This window comes from Anabrus simplex, chromosome 2, assembly GCF_040414725.1.
Source record: "Anabrus simplex isolate iqAnaSimp1 chromosome 2, ASM4041472v1, whole genome shotgun sequence".
Classification (NCBI taxonomy): Eukaryota; Metazoa; Arthropoda; class Insecta; order Orthoptera; family Tettigoniidae; genus Anabrus; species Anabrus simplex.
In genome coordinates, this window is record NC_090266.1 from 844,782,079 (window position 1) to 844,807,255 (window position 25,177).

The following is a 25,177-nucleotide window of genomic DNA, read 5'->3' on the forward strand; positions in this document are numbered from 1 at the left end:
TACATGAATAAAAGAAGTTTGAAACCTTTCCCTCAAGCTATCTGCCGGAGCTATCACATGTTAAGAAAATTCTGCCATAACCTTGAGTTTCTGGGCCTTCCGAACACCGAACGCCGACCTGCGGCCCTTGCCTCCTTAGTACACGCCGCACACAATCGACTGGAGCGATGAAGATGACAACGGAACCCTAAGGTGTCCAGCTTTTATAGCATTTCGAGGAGAATTTTCCACAACTCTTTTCGGATAGGCTAGATGCCTGTACACACTCCCAATTTTAACTGGCTAGAGAAAAATTCCTGATTGGTTGGTAACTATAGAAGAAGGAAGCGGTAGGAGTGTTGACAAATTTTATACATGAACAGAACAATTTTGAAAAACTAAGGTTATCCAACTTTAGAAATTCGACTTTCTCTTAAGAATTAATTGCCCTTAATCCCGCCAGAGGGGGCACTCAGGCCGATGATACAGACATCTAACAGATGCAAACCCAAGTATCTTGAACAATGTTAGTTCAAGTTCAATTACATAGATGGCCTTATAGAAGGCGCGCAGATTAACTGGACAGAGAAGGTGTAACCCCGGTACAACTATTATTATTATTTTTATTATTACCTAATATTATTATTATTATTATTATTATTATTATTATTATTATTATTATTATTATTATTATTATTATTATTATTATTATTATTATTACAAGTTGTTTTTTGCCCCTATCAACCTTTATTCATCAACTTTTCCGTGGTCTTTCAACGATGGGATAGGAACGTGCTAGGAGTGGGAAGGAAGCAAGCGTGACCTTAATTAAGGTACAGCCCCAGCTTTTGCCTGTTGTGAAAATGGGAAATAATGGAAAACCATCTTCAGGGTTGCCGGCAGTGCGGCTCGAACCCACTTTCTCCCGAATGCAATCCGATAGCTTCGTGACCCAAACAGCGCGGCCACCTGCTCGGTTTCTTTCAACTCTGATGGTGTTGGAAAGGGGAAAATGTATTTAGAGTGGCCTACGATGGCGTAAGAACCCACTATTTTACGACTGCAATCGACAATTGAACGACCATGTCCCTGCTGAAATTTTCACCAAATATTCACTGGAAGTTGAACACTGTGCTATCGTTCCTCCCATTCGCATGTAACAGTGTAAATTTGAAATCTCTCTTCTCCTCACAGGACCTTTTCCCTCCAACTTGTAGGGAGAAATCTTTACTGAAATGCAGGATACAGGAACTGTAGGAGTTGAGTTAGCGGTAGTTGGTCTACACTAATTAGTCACCGAGTGAAGAGTGGAAATGTGCGGATAGGATTACATTAGCACTCACGGAAAAGGGTAATTTCACGCATAAAATTGATGAAGCTGCATAATACATTACCCGCGCACCGATGACTTAGTTTAATATCATGGCCTGATGGATTTCATCAAATTGTGTACGCGATGCCAATAGACTTCATGAGCGCATGGCAAATCGATATAATCAGGTACTAACGCTGCATTTCGTTCGGTAATGGACTTTGTTAATTGCAAGTCCGAATACTGAGTACCGTAAATTTGTCCTGCACAGCACATGCAGTTGTTGACCAATTATAGCTTAGGATTCGTTTGTCAATGGTGATAATTTGTTTATGAAAGTGATATTATGATTTCAATACCGTAAAAATGTGCATTAGGACCTCGCAGATGACATGAAGTCTGTATATGCCTCTTGTATCAGTGAGTTAAGTTGGCTTAATCTTCTGTAGTTCCTTTCTATGTTACCTTATACAAAATTGAGCATTAACACACAATGACCGGCAACGTAGCTTATTTCGTTAAGAAGTCGCCATCGATGTTTAAGGTGCGAGATCAAGTCCTGGCAACCTAGTTAAATTTAAAAGTACTTAAAATGATAAACACTCGTGTCATTGGGTTTATTAGCAAAGGGAAGAAACGTTTTTCGCCAAAATTCTCTACGATATTTATTTAGACTTATTAATACATTTTAACGCATTCAGTTGGGATTTTACTGACTTATTTCCTGATCAACGTAACACGAACAATTGTTCGTAACGGTTAATGGAACCTTTCATTTCGTAGAACAAAAAGGAAGGGGAGAAAACCTCTTCGTATAGACCACGAAGGCCGTTGGAGAAGTGCTATTCGTAGTCACTAAGTGGAATAGAGTGGTTACCTGTATTCCCGGTTGTCTTTGCCCCTCCAGAAATCCATCTAGTACTCATTTGTTTGTGTAGGTTGAGTGAACCCAGGGTCATATGCCTCTTCTAAGTTGAAGGGCTGTTTCTCTTTCGACGTCCTGACTGAGAATCGAAACCAAGTCCTTCCGAATTAACGGAGCATGCCTTAGTCGTCTTGAATAGGAAACATTCATGGCTGTAAAATGCCATGTGTTATTCATGAAAGACATGCGGAAAACGGTAAAAGCCACTTCACAGTTATGTTACATTGATGCCGGGGTCCAATTAATTCAACCTGTCCTAACAATTGAAAACTTTCACTGCACCTGTCCCGGGCTCGACAAAGTGCTGAATATAAAATTTAATTTCACAAATATATGTTGGATGGAAATCTTCTGAATGGGGAACTTCGGAGAGTCTAGGTCCCACCCTCCCTGCTTTCAAGCTGGCACAACGGCTACGCTCAAGAGCATACAGGTCAATGGTTCTGTTCGTAAGTAAAGTGGACACTTAATTTAAATATATTGAAAGTAGAGAGCTGTAATAAGAGGAAGACGTTACTCTACTAAATAATAAGAATGGATTGTTCTCAATTAAAAACATAAATTTATTTACTGATAGAGTGACATGAAAATATTTACACACACGAGAGATGGCATATTATTGCCTTCGTGGCAATTTTAAACACTGAACTTTATCGTATGGGTAATGCCGTTAAATATCTTATCAGTCTAAGTCACTTCTGAATCTCATTCCGGCATTCCCATATCACTCATTAACACTGCGCACATATACGCTTTAATTATTAATCACTAGGGATCTGTCCCTTTATCTTACTATCTTATTACATAACAACACAATAATTATATGAAGGGGATGGCATTCTCGTGAGGAAACAAAGTTTTACAGTGTAGTCGTTGTGTTCGGACATAACGATAAAAGCTCATTTCCGGACATATATCATATCACCAAAATCATGTCGTGGCTTGTCGCTACTAACATCCTTATTATCAAATTAATTACTCATCACACTATAGAATATATGTATTTCTCCGGAGTAATGACTTATTCTGATATATACAAAACAGACACACGACCTTGGTTATCCTGTTACTCACCAGAAATCAACATAAACTGATACAATATATAAATATAAGCACATATAAACAAAATGAAGCATTATCCTGTAAATACACTGACTGACAGAGCAAATGCAACACCAAGAAGGAGTGGTCAGAACTTTATGCCAACTGCAGGGTAGACTGACGTCACTGAGGTATGCTCATGATGTGAAATGCACCGCTGTGCTGCGCACGTAGCGAACGGTAAATGGGACACGGCGTTGGCGAATGGCCCACTTCGTACCGTGATTTCTCAGCCGACAGTCATTGTAGAACGTGTTTTCGTGTGCCACAGGACACGTGTATAGCTAAGAATGCCAGGCCGCCGTCAACGGAGGCATTTCCAGCAGACAGACGACCTTACGAGGGGTATGGTGATCGGGCGGAGAAGGGCAGGTTGGTCGCTTCGTCAAATCGCAGCCGATACCCATAGGGATGTGTCCACGGTGCAGCGCCTGTGGCGAAGATGGTTGGCGCAGGGACATGTGGCACGTGCGAGGGGTCCAGGCGCAGCCCGAGTGACGTCAGCACGCGAGGATCGGCGCATCCGCCGCCAAGCGGTGGCAGCCCCGCACGCCACGTCAACCGCCATTCTTCAGCATGTGCAAGACACCCTGGCTGTTCCAATATCGACCAGAACAATTTCCCGTCGATTGGTTGAAGGAGGCCTGCACTCCCGCCGTCCGCTCAGAAGACTACCATTGACTCCAAAGCATAGACGTGCACGCCTGGCATGGTGCCGGGCTAGAGCGACTTGGATGAGGGAATGGCGGAACGTCGTGTTCTCCGATGAGTCACGCTTCTGTTCTGTCAGTGATAGTCACCGCAGACGAGTGTGGCGTCGGCGTGGAGAAAGGTCAAATCCGGCAGTAACTGTGGAGCGCCCTACCGCTAGACAACGCGGCATCATGGTTTGGGGCGCTATTGCGTATGATTCCACGTCACCTCTAGTGCGTATTCAAGGCACGTTAAATGCCCACCGCTACGTGCAGCATGTGCTGCGGCCGGTGGCACTCCCGTACCTTCAGGGGCTGCCCAATGCTCTGTTTCAGCAGGATAATGCCCGCCCACACACTGCTCGCATCTCCCAACAGGCTCTACGAGGTGTACAGATGCTTCCGTGGCCAGCGTACTCTCCGGATCTCTCACCAATCGAACACGTGTGGGATCTCATTGGACGCCGTTTGCAAACTCTGCCCCAGCCTCGTACGGACGACCAACTGTGGCAAATGGTTGACAGAGAATAGAGAACCATCCCTCAGGACACCATCCGCACTCTTATTGACTCTGTACCTCGACGTGTTTCTGCGTGCATCGCCGCTCGCGGTGGTCCTACATCCTACTGAGTCGATGCCATGGGCATTGTGTAACCTGCATATCGGTTTGAAATAAACATCAATTATTCGTCCGTGCCGTCTCTGTTGTTTCCCCAACTTTCATCCCTTTCGAACCACTCCTTCTTGGTGTTGCATTTGCTCTGTCAGTCAGTGTACATAAGTGCAATATACAATCCACACACTGTAATGCTTTCTTAGAATCTGTGATACCTTCTGGTCTCCTGGTGTCGATCCAAGGACATCGATACCAATGGGGTATCGAACCACGCTAGCTTGACTTCGAGGTGCTATCGGAAAATCCCTACTACAGTCTCATTTAAATATCAAAATTGGAGGATTTCTTCACCTATCGGATCATGAAAACATACAGCATTGATGGTAACAAATTACTGGTACGTGAATATTCAGTACAGTGTAAAAAATGGGAAACGTTCCTATGTGGTTTCTGTGGGCGGTTGACAGACTTAAACGGGACCCGCACTAGGGCCTGGTGCTCACCCCTCTTGTCATTCATTCTGAAGACCATAAATCTCTCTCTCCCTCTGAGAACAGCGGCTTCTGCCAGCTGAGTACACTTCACTTTCACCCAGATAAAAACACGTACTTCTTAATTCAATTATCTCGTACTCTCCGGGCATATGATCATTTATGGATACCATCAAATATCATTATCATTTCATCTCAAGGTCTCAACCAACTTCAGTATTGGGTCACTTCATTATCATTATTATTATTATTATTATTATTATTATTATTATTATTATTATCAAATCTGTCACCTTGAGCATTTTTGCACATACGGTTTCACCCTTCATTTTTACACACATGTGCCTCGAGTCCACGTTACTTACACATTGAGAAGATCCTAATCGACGGGGATTTAACTTATCACTCACTCGCGTAGCTATCTAAGGTCAATATTCCCACCTCGGATCAGTCTTCCTCTCTCCAATCGTCAGCAAACTTAAGACTAAAAGGGAAGGTAACTGTATGCATGCATTAAAGTTGTGAAGCATTTGAATAACCTATATTAGAAAAATATTGAGAAGGTCCATATCAGCTGATAGAAATTGGAATGGATCATGAAGTCCGTTGAATTATCTAAATCCACCCTTACGAATGCTTCACTCAAACATAATAAACTATAGGGTCTTATATACTACTTCATGCAAAATCCACGGAATAACTTTGTGATTAACCAATAACCACAGAGGACAAAATAAAATTATTAAAAAACTTTACCCCATTGAAATACGCATATTGCGTCACCTACACAATTATAACACATGTCAAAGTGCATGCTGAAAAGTTATATTTACAAAGTTCAGTTTTACATATTAATGCGACACGACTGATTTTCATGCTAAGAAACATCATGGAATGTACTTATCATTTGATGTGTGACCTGCTGTCATCAGAGGGCACTCATATGGACTTAGTTCTCCATAGCTGGCGTCTCGTTAGCAGGAAATCCTTGGTTCATCTCCTTCGGGTTTGAATCCATGGTGTCTTGATCTGCAATCTCCTACTCTTGGAATGTCTGCGTTGTCTTCGACAGGAATTTCCCAGGCACGCAGGCGGGTTCTTGTAGTGTAGAATCCTGGGTTCGACGAGCACTCACATACATGCGAACAAATTAGGAATCGGTTATTTGAAACACTGTTTATATGTCTTCGAATAAAATGACATTGATAGGCCCACTCATTGACTCGAATGGTCTACCCAAGTAGAGGTTCCTGAAGATCGCTACTCGATTCCCGTTCGTTAGAGAGCGAAATACTTATTGGTTTTATTTGTTCCTACGTGAGCATCACTGTTCATTAATGGAGCACTTCCAAGCTAATCTAACAACATTTACTGGTTAGGCTGATTGTCTCCTACACTGCACATACCCTAATCACAGTACAATAATTATTGGTACTCTATAGTCAATAACTCACTACGTCGTGACGATTTCTGGAATATTACCCGTTCTTTTGAAACATATTCATTTTAGCCGACACTAATTTTGCTTCTCTGCATTCCCTTAACATATACTGGGATTAGTACTTCTTATATTCACACACAACAATGATCACTTCACACAAGTAAAATGTAACTGCGCTATGAATGCGTATCGGACTGACGTGGAGTTGATCTCTGTCTAACACGATCTCGAAAAACTGAGTAATTGAGGGCTGCCCTGGTGTCTTTATATAGAAGACACGGGTCGTCAGCTATGCAGAGGTTAGACTTCGCCCCCAAGGGAAAGATCGCTCTGCTAATAATTGTCTCACACAGTCGTATAAATGTTCATTTTGCAGATATTGACGTGTTCTATTTACGGATCTACTTTCGCTTAAATCGCATCGCAGGTTTTCTGACAATCTCACAAGCTTCCTCTTGTATTTTAGAGCGTGAAGAGTTGGATACTCCCCTATCTCAGTCGAGATAAGTACTAGGAACAGATGGTATCAATCACGAACATCTGCCTAATGTGTGTCATTAATAATGTGCTCGTTAAGTAATTCATCTTCTTACATCATCAAATATTGTAAATTATGTTGAGTTCATTGAGTCCTTATTTGTACATTTCTTAAGCTTGTGACGAATTATATTATTATTATTATTATTATTATTATTATTATTATTATTATTATTATTACTTGACACGTGAAATTTGTGGGTTGGTATCCAAGAATATGCAGGGAAATCGGTGAGAATGCCCAGTTCTCAAGTTAGAACGCTGTAAAATTAACTCCGCCTCCTGACCTAGGCAGTGATTGAGCGCGACGTTCTACTTCTTCCTCGCTTGCACGATAGACAGCGTAATTGCAAGGTGTCGCTGTACTGAGCTCTCTCTCTTTCTCTCGGTACGCGCAATTAGAACTTCCACCTTTGAGCTCGCGCAGCTCTGCTCGTATCTCGGACTGGGCATTAAATGCTTGTTACAACCAAATATGTCGTAGAATGATGCTGAAAACGGCACATATGTCTTGTTGAAAACAATGACATGTCTATTAGCATGGTATAGAACGGTTACATCATAAGTGAAAATTTGCCTCTTCTTTACGGTTACAAAATTTCAGACAGTTCACTGTTGGAAGTATCTGTTAACTTCTTGCCAAACTTTTTGATACATCTAAAGTGATTACATGTTAGCAACATGTCAATATAAGCAGGAAGGTATGTCTTAGAGTAAATGGAAAATAAACAGAATTGTCTTAAATGAGACAGCATTGTAATTTCTGGAAAGCCAGGCTCAATCCAAGGCTCTGTAGGGAGTTTTAAAACTAATTTGAGGTTCTAAAGTTATGTACAATCGAAGATAATTATTGAGAAGCTACCTGAATCGTAAAGATCTTTCAAAGTGACATGAACGACAGTTGAATTTGTCAGAAGGACCATATGACACGCATGAAAGGTAGCACTTTGTCTATAGGCCAAAATCAGTTATATCTTCAGTGCTGGCATGATTATTTTGTTTCAAGATGAATCAATCAAATCAAATTAAAATCATTTATTCGCAAATGAGCTGTTATACCTCGGTAGCAAATGGTACACAAAAATACATTATTATCAAGCACTAAATTTTAAATTAACAAGAGAAGAAGACATTTTCCTAAAGTACAGTATTATACTATTTACACTAACAATTTTCTTATTAAACACACAGCTCATCCTTTATAAATTTTTGTTATTTACAAAATTCTACTCATAATATCTTCTGTACTTACAAACATAATCAACTCATATACAGTATGTGGAATACATCTGCTATAAGATTAACATTTACATTGCATTTATTTATTCGTTTATTTATTTTCCAGTTCTGGAACCTAACAAGCATAACGACCTGCTGCGTCTTAACCAGAGCCCCTTTTGTCACCGCTTTTCAGAGTTCCTGAAGGGCCTTCACAGCTACCGTAGCGATTCCAGGGCCCTCGAAGGCCCCACTGTACTTCACCCCTACAGGCAGTCCCCTATTTCGGCTGTCCAATCTCCATAGACCAGGGGATGGAATTAATTATTCACACACATTCTTTATTTACAATAAACTGCACAGGCCGAATGTCCTCTAACATTTCTTTCTCTGTTTCTGTTTATTCTTGAATATCTGTGCATATTTTGGAAAAGGATCAAACTCTACCCTTGGTAAACTGTTCCACTCTTTCACGCTCTACCCAATGAATGAAAAATTTACCCCAAACGCTTCTGCTAAAATCCCTTCTAATTTTATACTTGTGGTCAGCCCTGCCGATTTAATTATTTTCCAACTGAAGCCTCTCACGGATTACCCCCCCCCCCCTTGCTTCCTCTCCTGTATAGGCTCTATATAATCTTATAAGTTTAGTTTTCTCACTTCTCTTACTCAAAATTTCCCACCCAAGTTTCTCTAACATTTCTGATACACTACTTTTTCTCCTGAAATCCCCTGTTACAAAACCTGCTGCTTTCCTCTGCACGCCATCTATTTCTTTTATTAGGTATTCCTGGTGAGGATTCCAAACACTGTTTGCATATTCCAATAATGGACGAACCATACTAAAGTAACTTTCTCTTTCAATTGTTTGTTGCATCCCTTAAGTAGCCTCATTTTGATATACAACGATCTATATGCTTTCCCAACAATGTCATCAACAGGACCCTTCCAGTGCAAATTACTTTCAAATCACACACCTAAGTATTTGCACTTGTCATCTTTTGGGACAATTACCTCATCCAAAGTATATTTAAATTCATTTTTCAAGCTCCTGTTTGTAAATATTTTAACAGTTGATTTGCCTCCATTAACCTTCATATTATTCTCTTCAACCCATTGTTGGATACTGTCAAGTTCCCTTTGTAATTCTGAGCAATCCTCAATGTTATTTATTTCCTTATAAACAATTATGTCATCTGTATACAACCTTATTTTTTATATTACCTCGTATATTGTTCCCTAAATCGTTTGCGTATATGAAGAAAAGCAATGGACCGATTGTACTACCCTGTGCTGTTAGACTTTAGAGTAGGCGCAGTTAGACTTTCGTCTCCTACAGGTATGGTTGTGAATTCGAATTCTGCCTAAGTTGGTTGGCATAGGCCTATAAAAGATAGAAGTGAGACACGTGTATCAGTACATTAACATCAACAGGAAAATACACTGACTGACAGAGCAAATGCAACACCAAGAAGGAGTGGTCAGAACTTTATGCCAATTGCAGGGTAGACTGACGTCACTGAGGTATGCTCATGATGTGAAATGCGCCGCTGTGCTGCGCACGTAGCGAACGATAAATGGGACACGGCGTTGGCGAATGGCCCACTTCGTACCGTGATTTCTCAGCCGACAGTCATTGTAGAACGTGTTGTCGTGTGCCACAGGACACGTGTATAGCTAAGAATGCCAGGCCGCCGTCAACGGAGGCATTTCCAGCAGACAGACGACTTTACGAGGGGTATGGTGATCGGGCTGAGAAGGGCAGGTTGGTCGCTTCGTCAAATCGCAGCCGATACCCATAGGGATGTGTCCACGGTGCAGCGCCTGTGGCGAAGATGGTTGGCGCAGGGACATGTGGCACGTGCGAGGGGTCCAGGCGCAGCCCGAGTGACGTCAGCACGCGAGGATCGGCGCATCCGCCGCCAAGCGGTGGCAGCCCCGCACGCCATGTCAACCGCCATTCTTCAGCATGTGCAAGACACCCTGGCTGTTCCAATATCGACCAGAACAATTTCCCGTCGATGGGTTGAAGGAGGCCTGCACTCCCGCCGTCCGCTCAGAAGACTACCATTGACTCCACAGCATAGACGTGCACGCCTGGCATGGTGCCGGGCTAGAGCGACTTGGATGAGGGAATGGCGGAACGTCGTGTTCTCCGATGAGTCACGCTTCTGTTCTGTCAGTGATAGTCACCGCAGACGAGTGTGGCGTCGGCGTGGAGAAAGGTCAAATCCGGCAGTAACTGTGGAGCGCCCTACCGCTAGACAACGCGGCATCATGGTTTGGGGCGCTATTGCGTATGATTCCACGTCACCTCTAGTGCGTATTCAAGGCACGTTAAATGCCCACCGCTACGTGCAGCATGTGCTGCGGCCGGTGGCACTCCCGTACCTTCAGGGGCTGCCCAATGCTCTGTTTCAGCAGGATAATGCCCTCCCACACACTGCTCGCATCTCCCAACAGGCTCTACGAGGTGTACAGATGCTTCCGTGGCCAGCGTACTCTCCGGATCTCTCACCAATCGAACACGTGTGGGATCTCATTGGACGCCGTTTGCAAACTCTGCCCCAGCCTCGTACGGACGACCAACTGTGGCAAATGGTTGACAGAGAATGGAGAACCATCCCTCAGGACACCATCCGCACTCTTATTGACTCTGTACCTCGACGTGTTTCTGCGTGCATCGCCGCTCGCGGTGGTCCTACATCCTACTGAGTCGATGCCGTGCGCATTGTGTAACCTGCATATCGGTTTGAAATAAACATCAATTATTCTTCCGTGCCGACTCTGTTTTTTCCCCAGCTTTCATCCCTTTCGAACCACTCCTCCTTGATGTTGCATTTGCTCTGTCTGTCAGTGTATTTACGGGCAAAATCTTGGATTTTTTGCTAGTGGTTTAACATAGTTTTAAATAAATTAAATTCAATAAACAACAAAAAAGGAGATCTAAGTTTAATTTCATAGTAAATATCTGCCTTCTGACAGACACCATGCTGCCAGTTACGTTACAAAAATATGTAGTACCGATTAAGGGTTAATACGCATTTCTATGTACACAGAAGGTACGATTAGCCTCATTGAAGACTCTATCTAACAACGGATGTACAGGCCAGTAATAGCCATACAAAACTCTTACTCTTTTCTTCTTCTGGTTTAACGTCGCCCGGACACGTCGAAGGATTTCGGCGACACAAGGATAGGGAAGGCTAGGATTGGGAAGGTAGCAACCCTGGCCTTAATCAAGGTCCAGCTCCAGCATTTGCCTGATGTAATAATGGGAAGCCACGGAAAACCATCTTCAAGGCTGCCGACGGTGGAATTCGAACTCACCATCTCCAGAAATGCAAGCTCACGGCTAACCACACGGCCAACTCGCTTGGTAAATTATTATTATTATTATTATTATTATTATTATTATTATTATTATTATTATTATTATTATTAGGGTTGCATCATGAAGGCGGTAAAGACGTGCTCGGTTCGCCTGGAAGGACGTGGGTTTGATTCACTATCAGGATGTCGAAACTTGTAGAATAGAGATTTCCACTTCCAGACAGGCACACGGCCCTGTGGTTCACTCAGCCTACACCAAGAGATGATACTGGGTTAATTCCTGAGGGCGGTGAGCGAGTTGGCTGCGCGGTACCACCCATGTAGCTGCACGCTTGCATTCGGGAGATGGTGGTTTAACGGCATCCCTGAAGATAGTTTTGCGTGGTTTTCCCTTTTAATACTTGGGCAGTACCTTGTATCTCAATGAAGGCCACGATCGCTTCATTCACGGCTACCTCACCCTCACCGAAAACCTGGACTATGTGAGTTAGTGTGACGTTAAACTACTTGCATAAAGAAAAATGATCCTGAGGGCAAAGGCGGCCGGTTGTTGGGCTAATCACTCTATCCCACTGTTTGACTGTAGAAAGAATCTAACCGTTAACATTCACAAGTTAACAGAAGTTTGTGGAACTGAACTGTTCTGACTTATATGGCAAAGTGTCGTTTTAGGAGAGTAAGATGCCAAGGGGTAATTCTTATTAAAATTCATAGTGCATATGAACATACTCCCTGGAACACTACATACACCTATCAGTGACTTTTTACGATAAGCACACAGATGTACGTCTTTGCTTGGCTTTTAAAGATGGTATTCCTCACCGTAAGCTCTTGTCTTCCGTTATTTCTGGTGATGGTCTGATTTTCTAACAGTATTTTCAGAGAAATGGAAAACTCCGCATCAAAATTACTGTCATGTTTAGTTACGTGAAGGCACAACATGTTTGTGCAAAAGTATAGCCACTAATCATGATTGATTGCAAGCCTCTGTCATCATCATATCGCTGAATAATTCATCATAGGTAATTCAACATGTTTGTCATCATATCCCCACCGTTGGCCATTATAATATATCTCATACCAGATTCAAACTCAAGAACTTTAGTTTCTTCCTCCTTAACTTTATCCCTATGGCTTCGAATTATACATCATGCCTACTGGATCCGCGGGCCGTTTGCCTGTTGGACAGTTCTGTTTATGAAGTAACAGTATATATCTAATTTCTTAGTTTATGATTGCCAAGTTGTCAAATTAGTGACAACAGTTATACTGACTGAATCACTTGCGCCTATTTTTCTTGAAAATATGCAACCTGCTACGAATTAAATGTCTTTTAGTCGTATCTTACGCGTCATCTTACTGCAATTTTATATAGATATAGCCTGATACAGGCTTCCCCGTACAACGCAAAAACTGTTCAAATCGAGTGAGTTGGCCGTTCGGTTAGGGGCGCGCCTTATTCAGGAGACAGTGGGTACGAACCCCACTATCCGCAGCCCTGAAGATAGTTTTAAATGGTTTTCCATTTTCACTCCAGGCTTTAATTAAAGCCACGGCCGCCTCCTTCACACTCCTAGCCCTTTAATATCACATCGTCGCCATAAGACCTATCTGTGTCGGTGCGACGTAAAGCAACTTGTAAAAAAATAAGTTCAAGAGGAAGTACGTGAGGCTTATCTTATAAGCACCGAAAATGAAAACCTACAACCTGTTTTTCAGTCAATGAACGGGTCAGGGATGGAATGAATAAAGCCCTCAACTTGCGGCGAGGATATGAATTGTGCCGGCTGCCGAAGCCTGTCTCACTCCTCTGGGGCAATGATTAATGACTGACAGATGAAATGATAGTGGAGAGTGTTTCTGGAATGAAAGATGACAGGGAAAACCGGAGTACCCGAAGAAAAACCTGTCCCGCTTCCGCTTTGTCCAGCACAAATATCACATGGTGTGACCGGGATTTGAACCACGGTAACCAGCGCTGAGAGGCCGGCGCGCTGCCGCCTGAGCCACGGAAGCTCACCCTTTCACGAAGAGTGGAGTCCAATTCTCTAATCATATTTATGAAATCAATTGACTGTACGAACTACACCCACCTCTATAGCTATCACTATAGAAATCTGTGTATATGAGTAGCCCAATAACAGTTTCTTTTTGAAAGAAAATGGTAAAGCGGTATCACAGAAGACAGTGTATATTACGAAAAATTACAGACACGCATATTCACTACCATATTGGACAGTCTCGTCTCATCGCATTTGATAGAAAAGTGTGTTCTTCCAAATTATTGTACAAACTGTGGTACTTAAATGGTATATAACAGACGTTAGAGCTTACGCCATGTCATGTCTACTGTTAGAACATTCAAGAAAGGCTTAAAAGAGAGCCATAATGCTTCAGCACCTAAGCATTTTTAGTTAAAACTTCCGTCTCATAGTGAGTACAGAGTTATAATGCGCAAACCTGAACAGTGTAAGTAGCTGTGTGGACACGCTAGATATTTAGGGATTGTCAGAGCAATGAGGTTCGAATTATCTGTCGCTCATTACCTTATTTTCAATTTGTGCTTCGGTTGGCGTCGTTGAAGAAGATTTGATATTCCTGAAGGCACTCTATCCTTTTGCTCACTTGAACCCCGCAACGTTTACCTGCTCAGCACCCGCACTCCGCAACTAGAGCAGACCTGTGATTTTCTCTTGGCAACTTCCTGCAACACATCAGTAAGCCATATCAGAACGAGTTTCAATTGAAAGTACTCTTATTCAGAAGATATTATTAAGCTAAATATAACATTACAATCACGAAAAAAAAATTGAAAGAAAATGAATGTTATAATAACGAGCTTCAATTGCAGGTACTTTCATTCAGAAGATACCCGAATGTACGAGTCTGTTTGTACTCTTCTCAAGATGGATAATGAGTGTGATTTCTCGCGCGTCTAGACAAAACATGATCACTCCTCAGTGTTAAAAGTTTGGCAATACAGTTCTCCTTCTTCGAGTATCTCCAACCCTGATCACCAGCAAATTTCACTTTTCTTTTATGTCTGAATGTAAAGTTTTTAAAAATTAAGAGTGTCTGACCCCTTTCACTATAAATTACTTTTACGCTGTTCTCCATCTTCAGTATCACTACCCTAAACGTCTAGCAGCACTTTTACAGAACCTTCATTTCTCGGCGCTAGGCTCACCACTCTACCTATGTTGTCTCTGTCACTAGGACCTGTTTATTTCTGCCTGAAGGGCAAGTTGCGGAATTCGGATAGGGGGATTAGTGGAGACTTCCTCAACCTTTTCTGAATTGTGGAGTTCGTGTCCGTCCGTATCCTTATAGCAAAGATATAATAAAAGAAAGTAGGTGTACTAAATATCTCATCCTAAACACCGACTACGGACAAACGCATTGTGTATATCACTGTCAGGCACATGCTACACTTCGTATGGGCATGCTCGTTGCAGCAAGGCAAATCTGTCTATAGCTATATTTTGCTAGTGGTTTAACGTCGCACGTACACATCGAACGCTTTTGGCGACGTAAGGATGAGAAAGCACTGAGATAATGTCTATACATCCGAGTCATAGTTCTTGTACGGGCAACCATCATGTGTAATGTGATGAGTACGTGAATTTTTTATTACTCTGCGGAGAAGCAAGATGTAATTCATGAGAAGCAAAATGTTTGCCGTGTACCAAGAACAATTTCCTGGACGAAGTCTACCGGCTTCGGATATATTTCGAAAGACGGCTGCGTGGAACGATGTCATTAGGAGGAGACCTGTTCGGGATGTGCCAGTGACGTCCGATTATAACTAAGAAGTTTTTCACAATGCAACTGAGAACTACCCACACACCAGCTCATTAGCATGATCTGGACATTAGACAGGCGTCTTTACTGCCCATACTGCATCGCTATAAATTGTGCAGTTCAAGGTGGTATGTGATCATGTGTGGAGATGGGTTTTCCCCTTTTTTCATCTTAATCATCCAGTTTACAAACATCTAAGCCTTTTTTTAAACATGGAAAGTCATCTTCGCTCCGAACTGTATAGTTTGTCATTTATGTTACGTTTCGTTAAACTGTTTTATCCTTTGCACTTGAACATCTCGTCCCTTTGACCACCTAAAACCGTTTCCTTGTGCACTTCCTAAGAGACACTGTTTCGTTTGGTACACCAGCTGATGAAGTGAAGTGCAAACTCCTTCCTGATGTAATTGTTGGCATAGCACTTATCAGTTATCGACATCTGGGGATAACTGGTTATTTTTACTATCCAGAGACAACCGGTAAATATGATAAAATATGACATATTCAAAAACAAATTTATCATCTATTATGTGTAACATTCAGATTTATCGAGTTTACCGTAACATACACATCATCCTTCAAGTATGTGATACTATGCAAACTTCTTGTTTCAGAGGTGTACCCACAGCTAGCATACAAATTCATTGAGCAGACTATGCAGCCTGGGCCGTCAGTTTCTCTCAAATGCAGTGCCTCAGGCAACCCGACACCGCAGATCTCCTGGACACTGGATGGTTTCCCGTTGCCGCAAAATGAACGGTAATTACAATGAATTTCATCTGCTAATGATTGAGCAATCATACATGCCATACTGAGTTAAGTGATTTGCTTCTGTTTTCAGGTTGATGATTGGACAGTACGTCACAGTGTTCGGTGATGTGATCAGCCATGTGAACATATCTTCTGTAAAGCCCGAGGATTCAGGGGAGTACGAGTGTGTAGCAGAGAACCGAGCTGGAAAGGCTACTCATAATGCGCGGCTGAATGTTTACGGTAAGACTTACATGCTCGTCATCGTAATGCCTATTATCTTCGGGTTGATATACCAACATATTTGAAATAGTTACAATATATATTTAGTTCTTATGTGATATAATCATTTGAAAATGCACATAATAACAAAACTAAAAGTATTTCGTCACATGTATCTTCTCTAATCCGTGGTAAGTACAGCCCATTATGGTCTTGGCTTACTAAGACGACAGCTGCTGCCCAGCAAGATTGTGTGGCACTTGGTCATCACAACGACGTCCTCAGCCTGTTATTTGCCTTTCGTGATCGAGTCTGCTACTTCGCATATGAGAAAATTTCTTAGTTAGTCTCACGAGTCTGCTGGTGGTGGTGGTGATTATTGTTTTAAGAGGAAGTACAACTGGGCAACTACCCTCTTTCAAGACTAATTAGAGTAAAAATGGAAGAGGACCGACACTTCGAGAATGAGAGTACCTATAAGTAAAAGAAATAAAAGGGACACGAAATGTGTGAAGTACACATTTCTGCGTTTGTTATCCATGAACTCAGCCAACGAGATACCGTAACAATTAGAATTCTTGTAGAAACATTAAGCCCTAAGTGGTTCTGTATTAAAAATGGAGCACATTTCTGTCACGTTCACTTTCCTTTCCAGTACTATTAACAGACTTGAAGCGAGGGGGTCAGGACAGAATAAATTTCTCCCAGGTGTGTGCGATTTCATACACATCCGGAATGGGTCTGTTGGAACTGTCAAGAAGAGTGCTTGTTGTAGGCTTTTTGCATAACCCTGCAATCTCTTTGACCATCTTGTGCAGTTTGAAGTCATCATGTTTTTAATTTATCTCAGTTAGTTCCTTGTATATTTCTGCCATCCAAATTCTTTAGCCGTTTCGATGTTCTTCTATTTTTCCTTTGTATATGCCGATAATCCTATAAATTGCATTTTTCTCATCGCCTTTGGCCCATCAGCTTCAGTACCTCATCTGTCACTCATTTCTCCCTCTTCTGTGTCTCTGTTGTCCTTAGATGTTTTTATAAGATGTCTGTCAGTATTTCCCAATACAGAAGTTTTCTGGTTTTGTGTGTTATCAACATTTGTGAGTAAGCTATTCCCTATTTTAGTCTTAAACTCTTCTTTAATTGCTTCTCTAATCCTAGTGTCTTGTAGTTTGATAGTGTATATTCCGTTTGAAACCTGTTTTGGTTTCACCATGTTTAATTACAACTGTACATCTGCTTCTACCTGGACATGGTTGGAGCCAATGTCTGCACCAGGATATGTCGCCACTCGTTTGATCATTCTGATTCATTACTGGCTTATTGTAGTTTGCTTTCACCTTTAATGAAATCCGTGTGTACAAGCGACCTTTGGGTAATTTGTACCAATATCAGTGACCAGCAGTTCGATTTCTTGACAAAATTCAAATAGCCTCCCTCCTCTGTTGTTAGTTACACCTTGATCATAGTTACCTACCAAGTGAAATCTTCGTCCTTATCCAATCACCTGAAATTATCGTGATATCATTGCTGTTGATTCTGATGTACACATTGCTCAGCATCTTATAGAATGCCTCTACTCCATCGTCATAAGCTTTATCTGCTGTTGGAACATATACTTTTATAATGTTGATGTTGAGCGGCTGACTTTGAATCCGTAACATGAATCCGTTCCGAAACAGGTATGAAGTTCCTGGGATATTCATTCTCTGTATCCATATGATACAAGAATTCCAACTCCATTCCATTTACGGTTTTGTGGGTCACTGCCAGAATAGTAAAGCATTCCTCTGTTCATGATTACAAATTCCCGGGTCTGGCCATCCCAATTCACTTATTCTTAATACGTGAATTTGCATTCGTCTGACTTCTTGTACCATGTTATCAAACTTTCTTGCTGCATAAAAGCTTCTAACATTCCAAGTGGCAATACGAAATCTAGACTTAACTGCTTTGCATCAGGGGATTCGTGGCATCCCTCGCCCACTTAAGGGTTGCCCGGGACTAGGGACCGTGGTTCTTTATACTGTCTCCATAGCAGCTTCCTGAGAAACATTGCATTGGGGTGGTTTTACATTGTTTTTCCGTGTATGAATACAGCCTCTCCTAATATGGAGAACAAACTCTGGTTGCAGCCACCCCTAATATCTATGGAGAACAGACGCTGCCCAGTGTGTTTCAGTTTCATTTCCTCCACTGAGGGACCACCACTCTTTGGAAGGACCTCATCAGCTTGAAGCCGTTGGCTCCTTCTGGTGTTGGTTTATTTCCCGCCTCACAACGTTTTACGTCCCACTAACTACTTTTACGGTTTTTGGAGGCGAGATGCCGGAATTTTGTTCCGAAGGTGTCATTTAGAGCGCCAGTAAACATACCGACACGAGATTGGCGTATTTCAGTATCTTCAAATACGACAGGACGGAACCGTGATGGAAACCACCAGCTTGAGCGCAGAAGACCAGCTCTCTACCATCTTAGTCCGGCTTTGCCTACCATAATTAAGGTCACAGCTGCTTCCTTCGCAGTCCCAGCCCTTTCCTAAACCATCGTCTCCGAAACCTTGTCTGAATTAGAGCGACGTTAAACCGCTAGCAGTGAAGAAAGAAATCGGAACAAAGGGCACCATTCGAAAATCATTTTTTCAATGCCTCGGTGCGTATAGCAATTAATGGATACTAAGGGTGGTCAAAACATTTACTTACTACCATGAAGCATTAGATGCGTAGAGGTCTGGAATCCTAAAAATGTCTTCAGTATTGCAATATGTTCTCACCTTGTGAAAATGAAAGTCAGTGTGCAACTTCTTTTAGATATTTTGGTTTAAGATAACAGATAAAGGATAATTCACCAAACATGTTACAACAAAATAACTTACTAATCCAGTGTAGATCTCTATATCCTGTTTTCATATTCCTAAATGGTATTACGGGGCTCATAATATATTGAATTACGTTTATCCATGGGTTTGTTAATAACGGATAACAGGACGCAAATTTTAATGGAACTCTCTGATACTAGCAGAAACGTTCGTACAGTTAAGACTGAGATACGTAATTAATTAACACATGAGACAATTACTTTCGAATTATTAATCATATTTCAACATAAACCTCCCTGTTCCGTGTTCAGTTCGCCTGTCACAAACACGTTGCAAACCCAAGAGGTGCATCACAATATATTTACGAGACACGATTTTACGTACCACACAGTACCACTTGTGTGTCTGGTATGACAAGGAAACAGCTTGCGCCAGCGAACGCTGTCTGATACCCTAGTCCAGTGCGCCCTCTCAGCCACTATAAAGTCAAAGTATTATTGTAATTTTTAGCTTATCTTTGATTTTATAATAGAATAGTACATTTCTTTTATATATGTATTATCTGTAAATTAATTATGTGGTAAAGTGTAAGAGACGGCCTCGAGCCCTAACTTCGCCACTGCTGAAGTCAATAAATGAATAAATAAGTCGTAATAATACAAGCGTTTCTGCTAGCGCCAAAAATTACTATAGTTCCATTTAAAAGAAATAATTAGGTGTCGAAATGTCCGTTAGTATCATACCCACAGAAGTCCGCAACGCAATGGTTCACGTCTCCTTTAATGCCGTTTATTAATATGAAAACAGAGTATCGACATCTTCAATACATTAGATGTTGGTATGTAAAGTAAACAGATCAAAACTATTCGTGTACTTTTTACATCAGAGAAGTGTTCTTTAAATCATTGCTAAATAAAATATTAATATTTATATTAATTCTGCTCATTTAGACGTGGAATTCAATAGCTATATTGTATGTAAAAAATGCTTGACTTATGGTAAGTTTGTAAGTTATATGGTCCAAATGACTGTGATGTATTAGGTTATTTAACTGAATACATCACACTCTAATTTCCCATTTCAGGTCTGCCCTACGTGCGACTGATGCCCCCAATTGCTGCTGTGGCAGGAAAGGAGTTGCTTATCAAATGTCCAGTCGCAGGCTACCCAATTGACACTGTATTGTGGGAGAAAGGTAACATGATATTCCTCAAGTTCCAACATTTTCATGTGACAGTGTTGTACATATCTCATCCTATGCATGAATAATCAAAGTAAATTACAATAAGGTTTCTGCGTAGCACGGCTGTTTACGCGCTCAAGACTGCAGTATCAAATCCCGACATAGATTACCTTTCTCAGTGCACTTTGGCCCCTTTTATGACCATACACAGGGAAATGTCGTAAAATAGGCCTATAGCATAACATTATTATTCATTTTATTATTATTTTTATTCTTATTCATTTTATTATTATTTTTATTATTATTATTCCCCGCGGTGTAGAGGTAGCGCGCGTGCCTTTTACCCGGAGGCCCAGGGTTCGATTCCCGGCCAGGTCAGGAATTTTTTGCTACATCTGAGGGCTGGTTCGAGGTCCATTCAGCCTACGTGATTACATTTGAGGAGCTATCTGACAGTGACATGGCAGCCCCGGTCTAGAAAGCCAAGAATAACGGCCGAGAGGATCCGTCGTGCTGTCCACACGACACCTCGTAATCTGAAGGCCCTCGGGCTGAGCAGCGGTCGCTTGGTAGACCATGGTCCTTCGGAGCTGTTGCGAATGGGGTTTGTTTATTATTATTATTATTATTATTATTATTATTATTATTATTATTATTATTATTATCATCATCATTGCTATTTGCTTTACGTCGCACCGACATAGATAAGTCATATGGTGACGATGGAACAGGAAAGGCCTAGGAGTGGGAAGGAAGCAGCGGTGGCCTTAATTAAGGCCTCGTGTGAAAATGGGAAAACACGGAAAAACATATTCAGGGCTGCCAATAGTGGGGTTCAAACCCACTATCTTCCGGATGCAAGCTCACAGCTGCGCGACCCTAACCGAACGGCCAGCTCGCCCGGTATTATTGTTATTATGTGACTTTAGGTTTGTCTGGTTATAACTACTACTTCACCGAGCTCGATAGCTGCAGTCGCTTAAGAGCGGCCAGTATCCAGTATTCGGGAGATAGTAGGTTCGAACCCCACTGTCGGCAGCCCTGAAAATGGTTTCCCATTTTCACACCAGGCATATGCTGGGGCTGTACCTTATTTAAGGCCATGGCCGCTTCCTTCCCACTCCTAGCCCTTTCCTGTCCCATCGTCGCCATAAGACCTATCTGTGTCGGTGCGACGTAAAGCAACTAGGAAAACAAATTACTACTTCCTTAGAGCAGGACTTGCTGATGACGGAAATTCGCACTCCTTTCTCATCCTTGCGTCGCCAAAGACCTACGATGTGTTAATGCGACTTTAAGCCACTAGGCAAGAAACACATTTTCCTACGTATAGCAGATGCCACCCACACTCGTCGGAGGGTCTCCTTCAAAAGGTCTGTACCAGCCTAACCCTAGCAGCACGAAATTATTTTTATTATTATCATGTGTGAGTGGAATGGGTTGTCAGCTACTCTCTGAGTACCATTATTAACTTCTCTCTTGACCAAAGTACTTCCTTCCTCTTGGTAAAATGCAGGAGTACAAAAATAGTATGCTGAAAAGTGAGTCCAAAATTACTTTCGTTAGTGTTGCAAAGTTCTCTTCACTCTTTCACGGCCTACATGAGGCTGTTACTCACCCCAGCACTGCGCACTTACGATGTCACTTGAGTCATTTATTTTCCAAGTGACGTTATTAAAATTTTGCTGTTTTGAGATAGTTAAATATTTGCGTTTGATTTCATTGTAAATTCTGGGAAATGCACACCTTAGGTTTGTAAATGTCTCTGTAAAAAAGTAGCTATATTTCTCATTCAATTGCAAAATAACAGTGCTTAGTCTATGTAAAAATAAATGGGTTATTACTATTTCAAAACATAAGAAAGCATGAATATATAGCTTTAATATTTTTAAATGACATTTTGGCTTTTGAATTTTAAAAATTAATTGGATAACATTTCTTGGAAAGTATTTTGGTTTTTTCACTTCTTAATTAACTGGCCATTTTCTGAATGTGGTAAATATAGAAACTTGAAATTTTATCTAGAAGACACTTTATGATAAAAATGATAATATTAACATCATTAGACTTTCCTTTACACACACTACCCAGATCTATGCAAACAATACATTTTGTGTCATTAAACACCGAAATATGCATTAAAAAGCTGAATCAGTTATTATTCGTCTATATGTGATGAACAATATTACACAATTGATCATATATCCAAGGAACGCATTTTTGTTTACATTAGTAAGTACTTCTGGAGCAGGATCGGCAACATTTTCTTCCAGCATGTTAGCGGGAGCAACTTTCTGAGGACCTGTAAGTAGGTTTTCAAATAAACCCTGATTCGCAGTTGGAATGAGCGAATGTTTACCAACATTTTTCACACAATCATCTGGCTTTTTCTGTCACTTCCTAGGTCTGTTGTTTTCCCTACACATTCATTCAAGTGGACATTTACACAACTAATAACAGTGATTGCTATAATTATAAGCAGTTTGTGGAACCACGATGTGTGACTACAATATAAAATACACAATAATATCGCTAGACAAGCACCCCTACTGTTCTCTTCAGTGTGCCAAATTTGTGCTGCTCCCAAGTGTATAATTATCAACCAGGACGTACACCACTTTTCAGTGAATAAAAGACTCTTTATAGAAGTGTTTTCTGGTGCAAGTCCAAAACCGACGATTTTTGGACTTACACCACTTGGGAAATAAACGTCTCATGTAACATAGTAGAGTTCGCGAATTTCTGTAATTCGGCACAATTGAGCAGTCGGACACAACAATAAAGATGCATTCCACTTCAGTAGAAACTGTCAGTAGAAACACCACGAGACCGAGCATGTGGCCACACTGTTGGGTCACGTAACTATCAGAATGCGTTTGGTAGATAGTGGGTTCGAACCCCACTATCGGCAGCCATGAAGATGGTTTCCGTGCTTTCGCATTTTCACACTAGGCAAATGCTTGGACTGTACCTTAATTAATGCCACGGTCGCTTCCTTCCCACCGTAGCCCTTTCCTATCCCATCGTTGTCATACGACCTAGCTGTGTCAATTCTCAAAAATGCCCAACATTGGTAAAGAAATCGTGTAGGAAATATGATAAGTTACCTTCCCATGAGATTTGTGTGTAACGCTCAGAGACTCGTTTTACGGCCTTCAGAAAGACATCATCGCACCATTACCTAAAGTGAGGATGCGAAAATCGAGTGCAAAGTACAAGTAATGTTTTGCTATTCATTTTATCCCGCACCGACACACACATGTCTTATGGCGACGAAGGGATGATAAAGAGGTAGGACTAGGAGGGAAGCGGCCAGTGGCCTTAATTTATGTACAGACTGGTGTGAAAATGGAAAACAACGTTCAAATTTAGTCCATCATTGCAGGTTATCTGCGTGTATGTACTGTAGAGTTACGGTTCACAGAATTACAAAAACACACTCCAGTACAGATATTACATCGACACAGGTTAGGCAAAAGCTCACGAAGCTGATGATTAAAATGTCGCAAGATGAAGCAACAGCAATATTACTCTAGAATGGAAAGATTTTTTTAAAAATGTCCTACAATAACCCGTTGTTGTTGTTGTTGTTGTTGTTTTCCATACCCTTTAATATTCTATCTGACACTGCCGACTAAGAGCAGTGAAGTATATCGCACCCTCTTTCATCTTCCTGCAGGAATGTCTTCGTCGCTAAAACCATCACTGATGCTTCCTAGAAAACAGAATTTATAGCGTTCTTCGTTGCATATAATATAAGCAATATCATTATTTTGCATTTATCGACAGATCTGGTCGAAGTCTTCGAGGAAGGCTATAAATGGTGCCTTAATTAAAATGAACAAACTGAAGGTACGGAAGTTTGGCGTGCACTTTATTCGACCGCCTTCGGCATATTAAAACTTCTTATATAAGGAGAACTCGTTTGGAAGAAACAAATTAAACTACACGTGATAGCCAAATTTCAATGCAAACTATATATTTTAATATCCTTAATACAGAATAAAAAGGTTTACCAAATACTTCATGAAAGTGGTTGGTAAACGTCTGTGAAACAAAGCACCAGCCTTTATCAACAGCATTTTGTGAGAAAGAAGTGAGTTCGCAGACGAAACTATCTTCCTGGTGCTCTGTTCTTAGGCCTATTTTTGCTATAAGGGTGTGAAATCTAGGTAGACTAGGGATATCGTTTTCATATCGAATATAATTATGAAGAAAATGTTCCCAAAATATGAAATTTATCTTGGCAAAATTTGGAGAACTCAGGATATAAAATACGCAATTAAACGCTAAAATGCCGTTGTCTCAGAATTGTTTATAACAGGTTTGCATCATTATTTACAAAAATAAAACTTTCGAGATTAATTTTTGTCTATAGACTATTTAACAATACTGTGCCGAATGAAATACAATAATTCATATTAATTGTTTGGTATTTCAGCATCATGACACCCTTACACCAAGAAGACAAAATAAATCACTGGTTACTTTAGCCGATCTTAACACTAGTTACTGCTTCATCAGATCACCGGGGCAGATGACCTAGATGTTAGGTCTCCTTAAATAATAAGAATCATCATCACTACCACCACCACCACCAGTGATACACTATAGGATCTGTTTCACTCTTCGCCTTTAAATGTTATTGTTACGTACAGAACATCACTTGCCTGGCATGGATAATTTCTTGACCTGGAAAGGAGAGTGTACTCTATTTTCCGACCACACTATTCAGTAATAATTGTCGTTTTAAGAGGT

General features: G+C 41.2%; 1 protein-coding gene across 1 annotated transcript in view; it reads left to right on the forward strand.

The window, feature by feature from the left end:
- LOC136863709 (cell adhesion molecule Dscam2) overlaps window positions 1-25,177 on the forward strand; it is a 1,676,531-nt gene that overhangs the window by 1,258,006 nt on the left and 393,348 nt on the right. Inside the window, exons 7-9 of the mRNA XM_068226050.1 lie at window positions 16,061-16,205; window positions 16,288-16,439; window positions 20,321-20,431. Of these exons, the coding sequence (XP_068082151.1) occupies window positions 16,061-16,205; window positions 16,288-16,439; window positions 20,321-20,431 (408 nt within the window). The remainder of the gene's footprint in view (window positions 1-16,060; window positions 16,206-16,287; window positions 16,440-20,320; window positions 20,432-25,177) is intronic.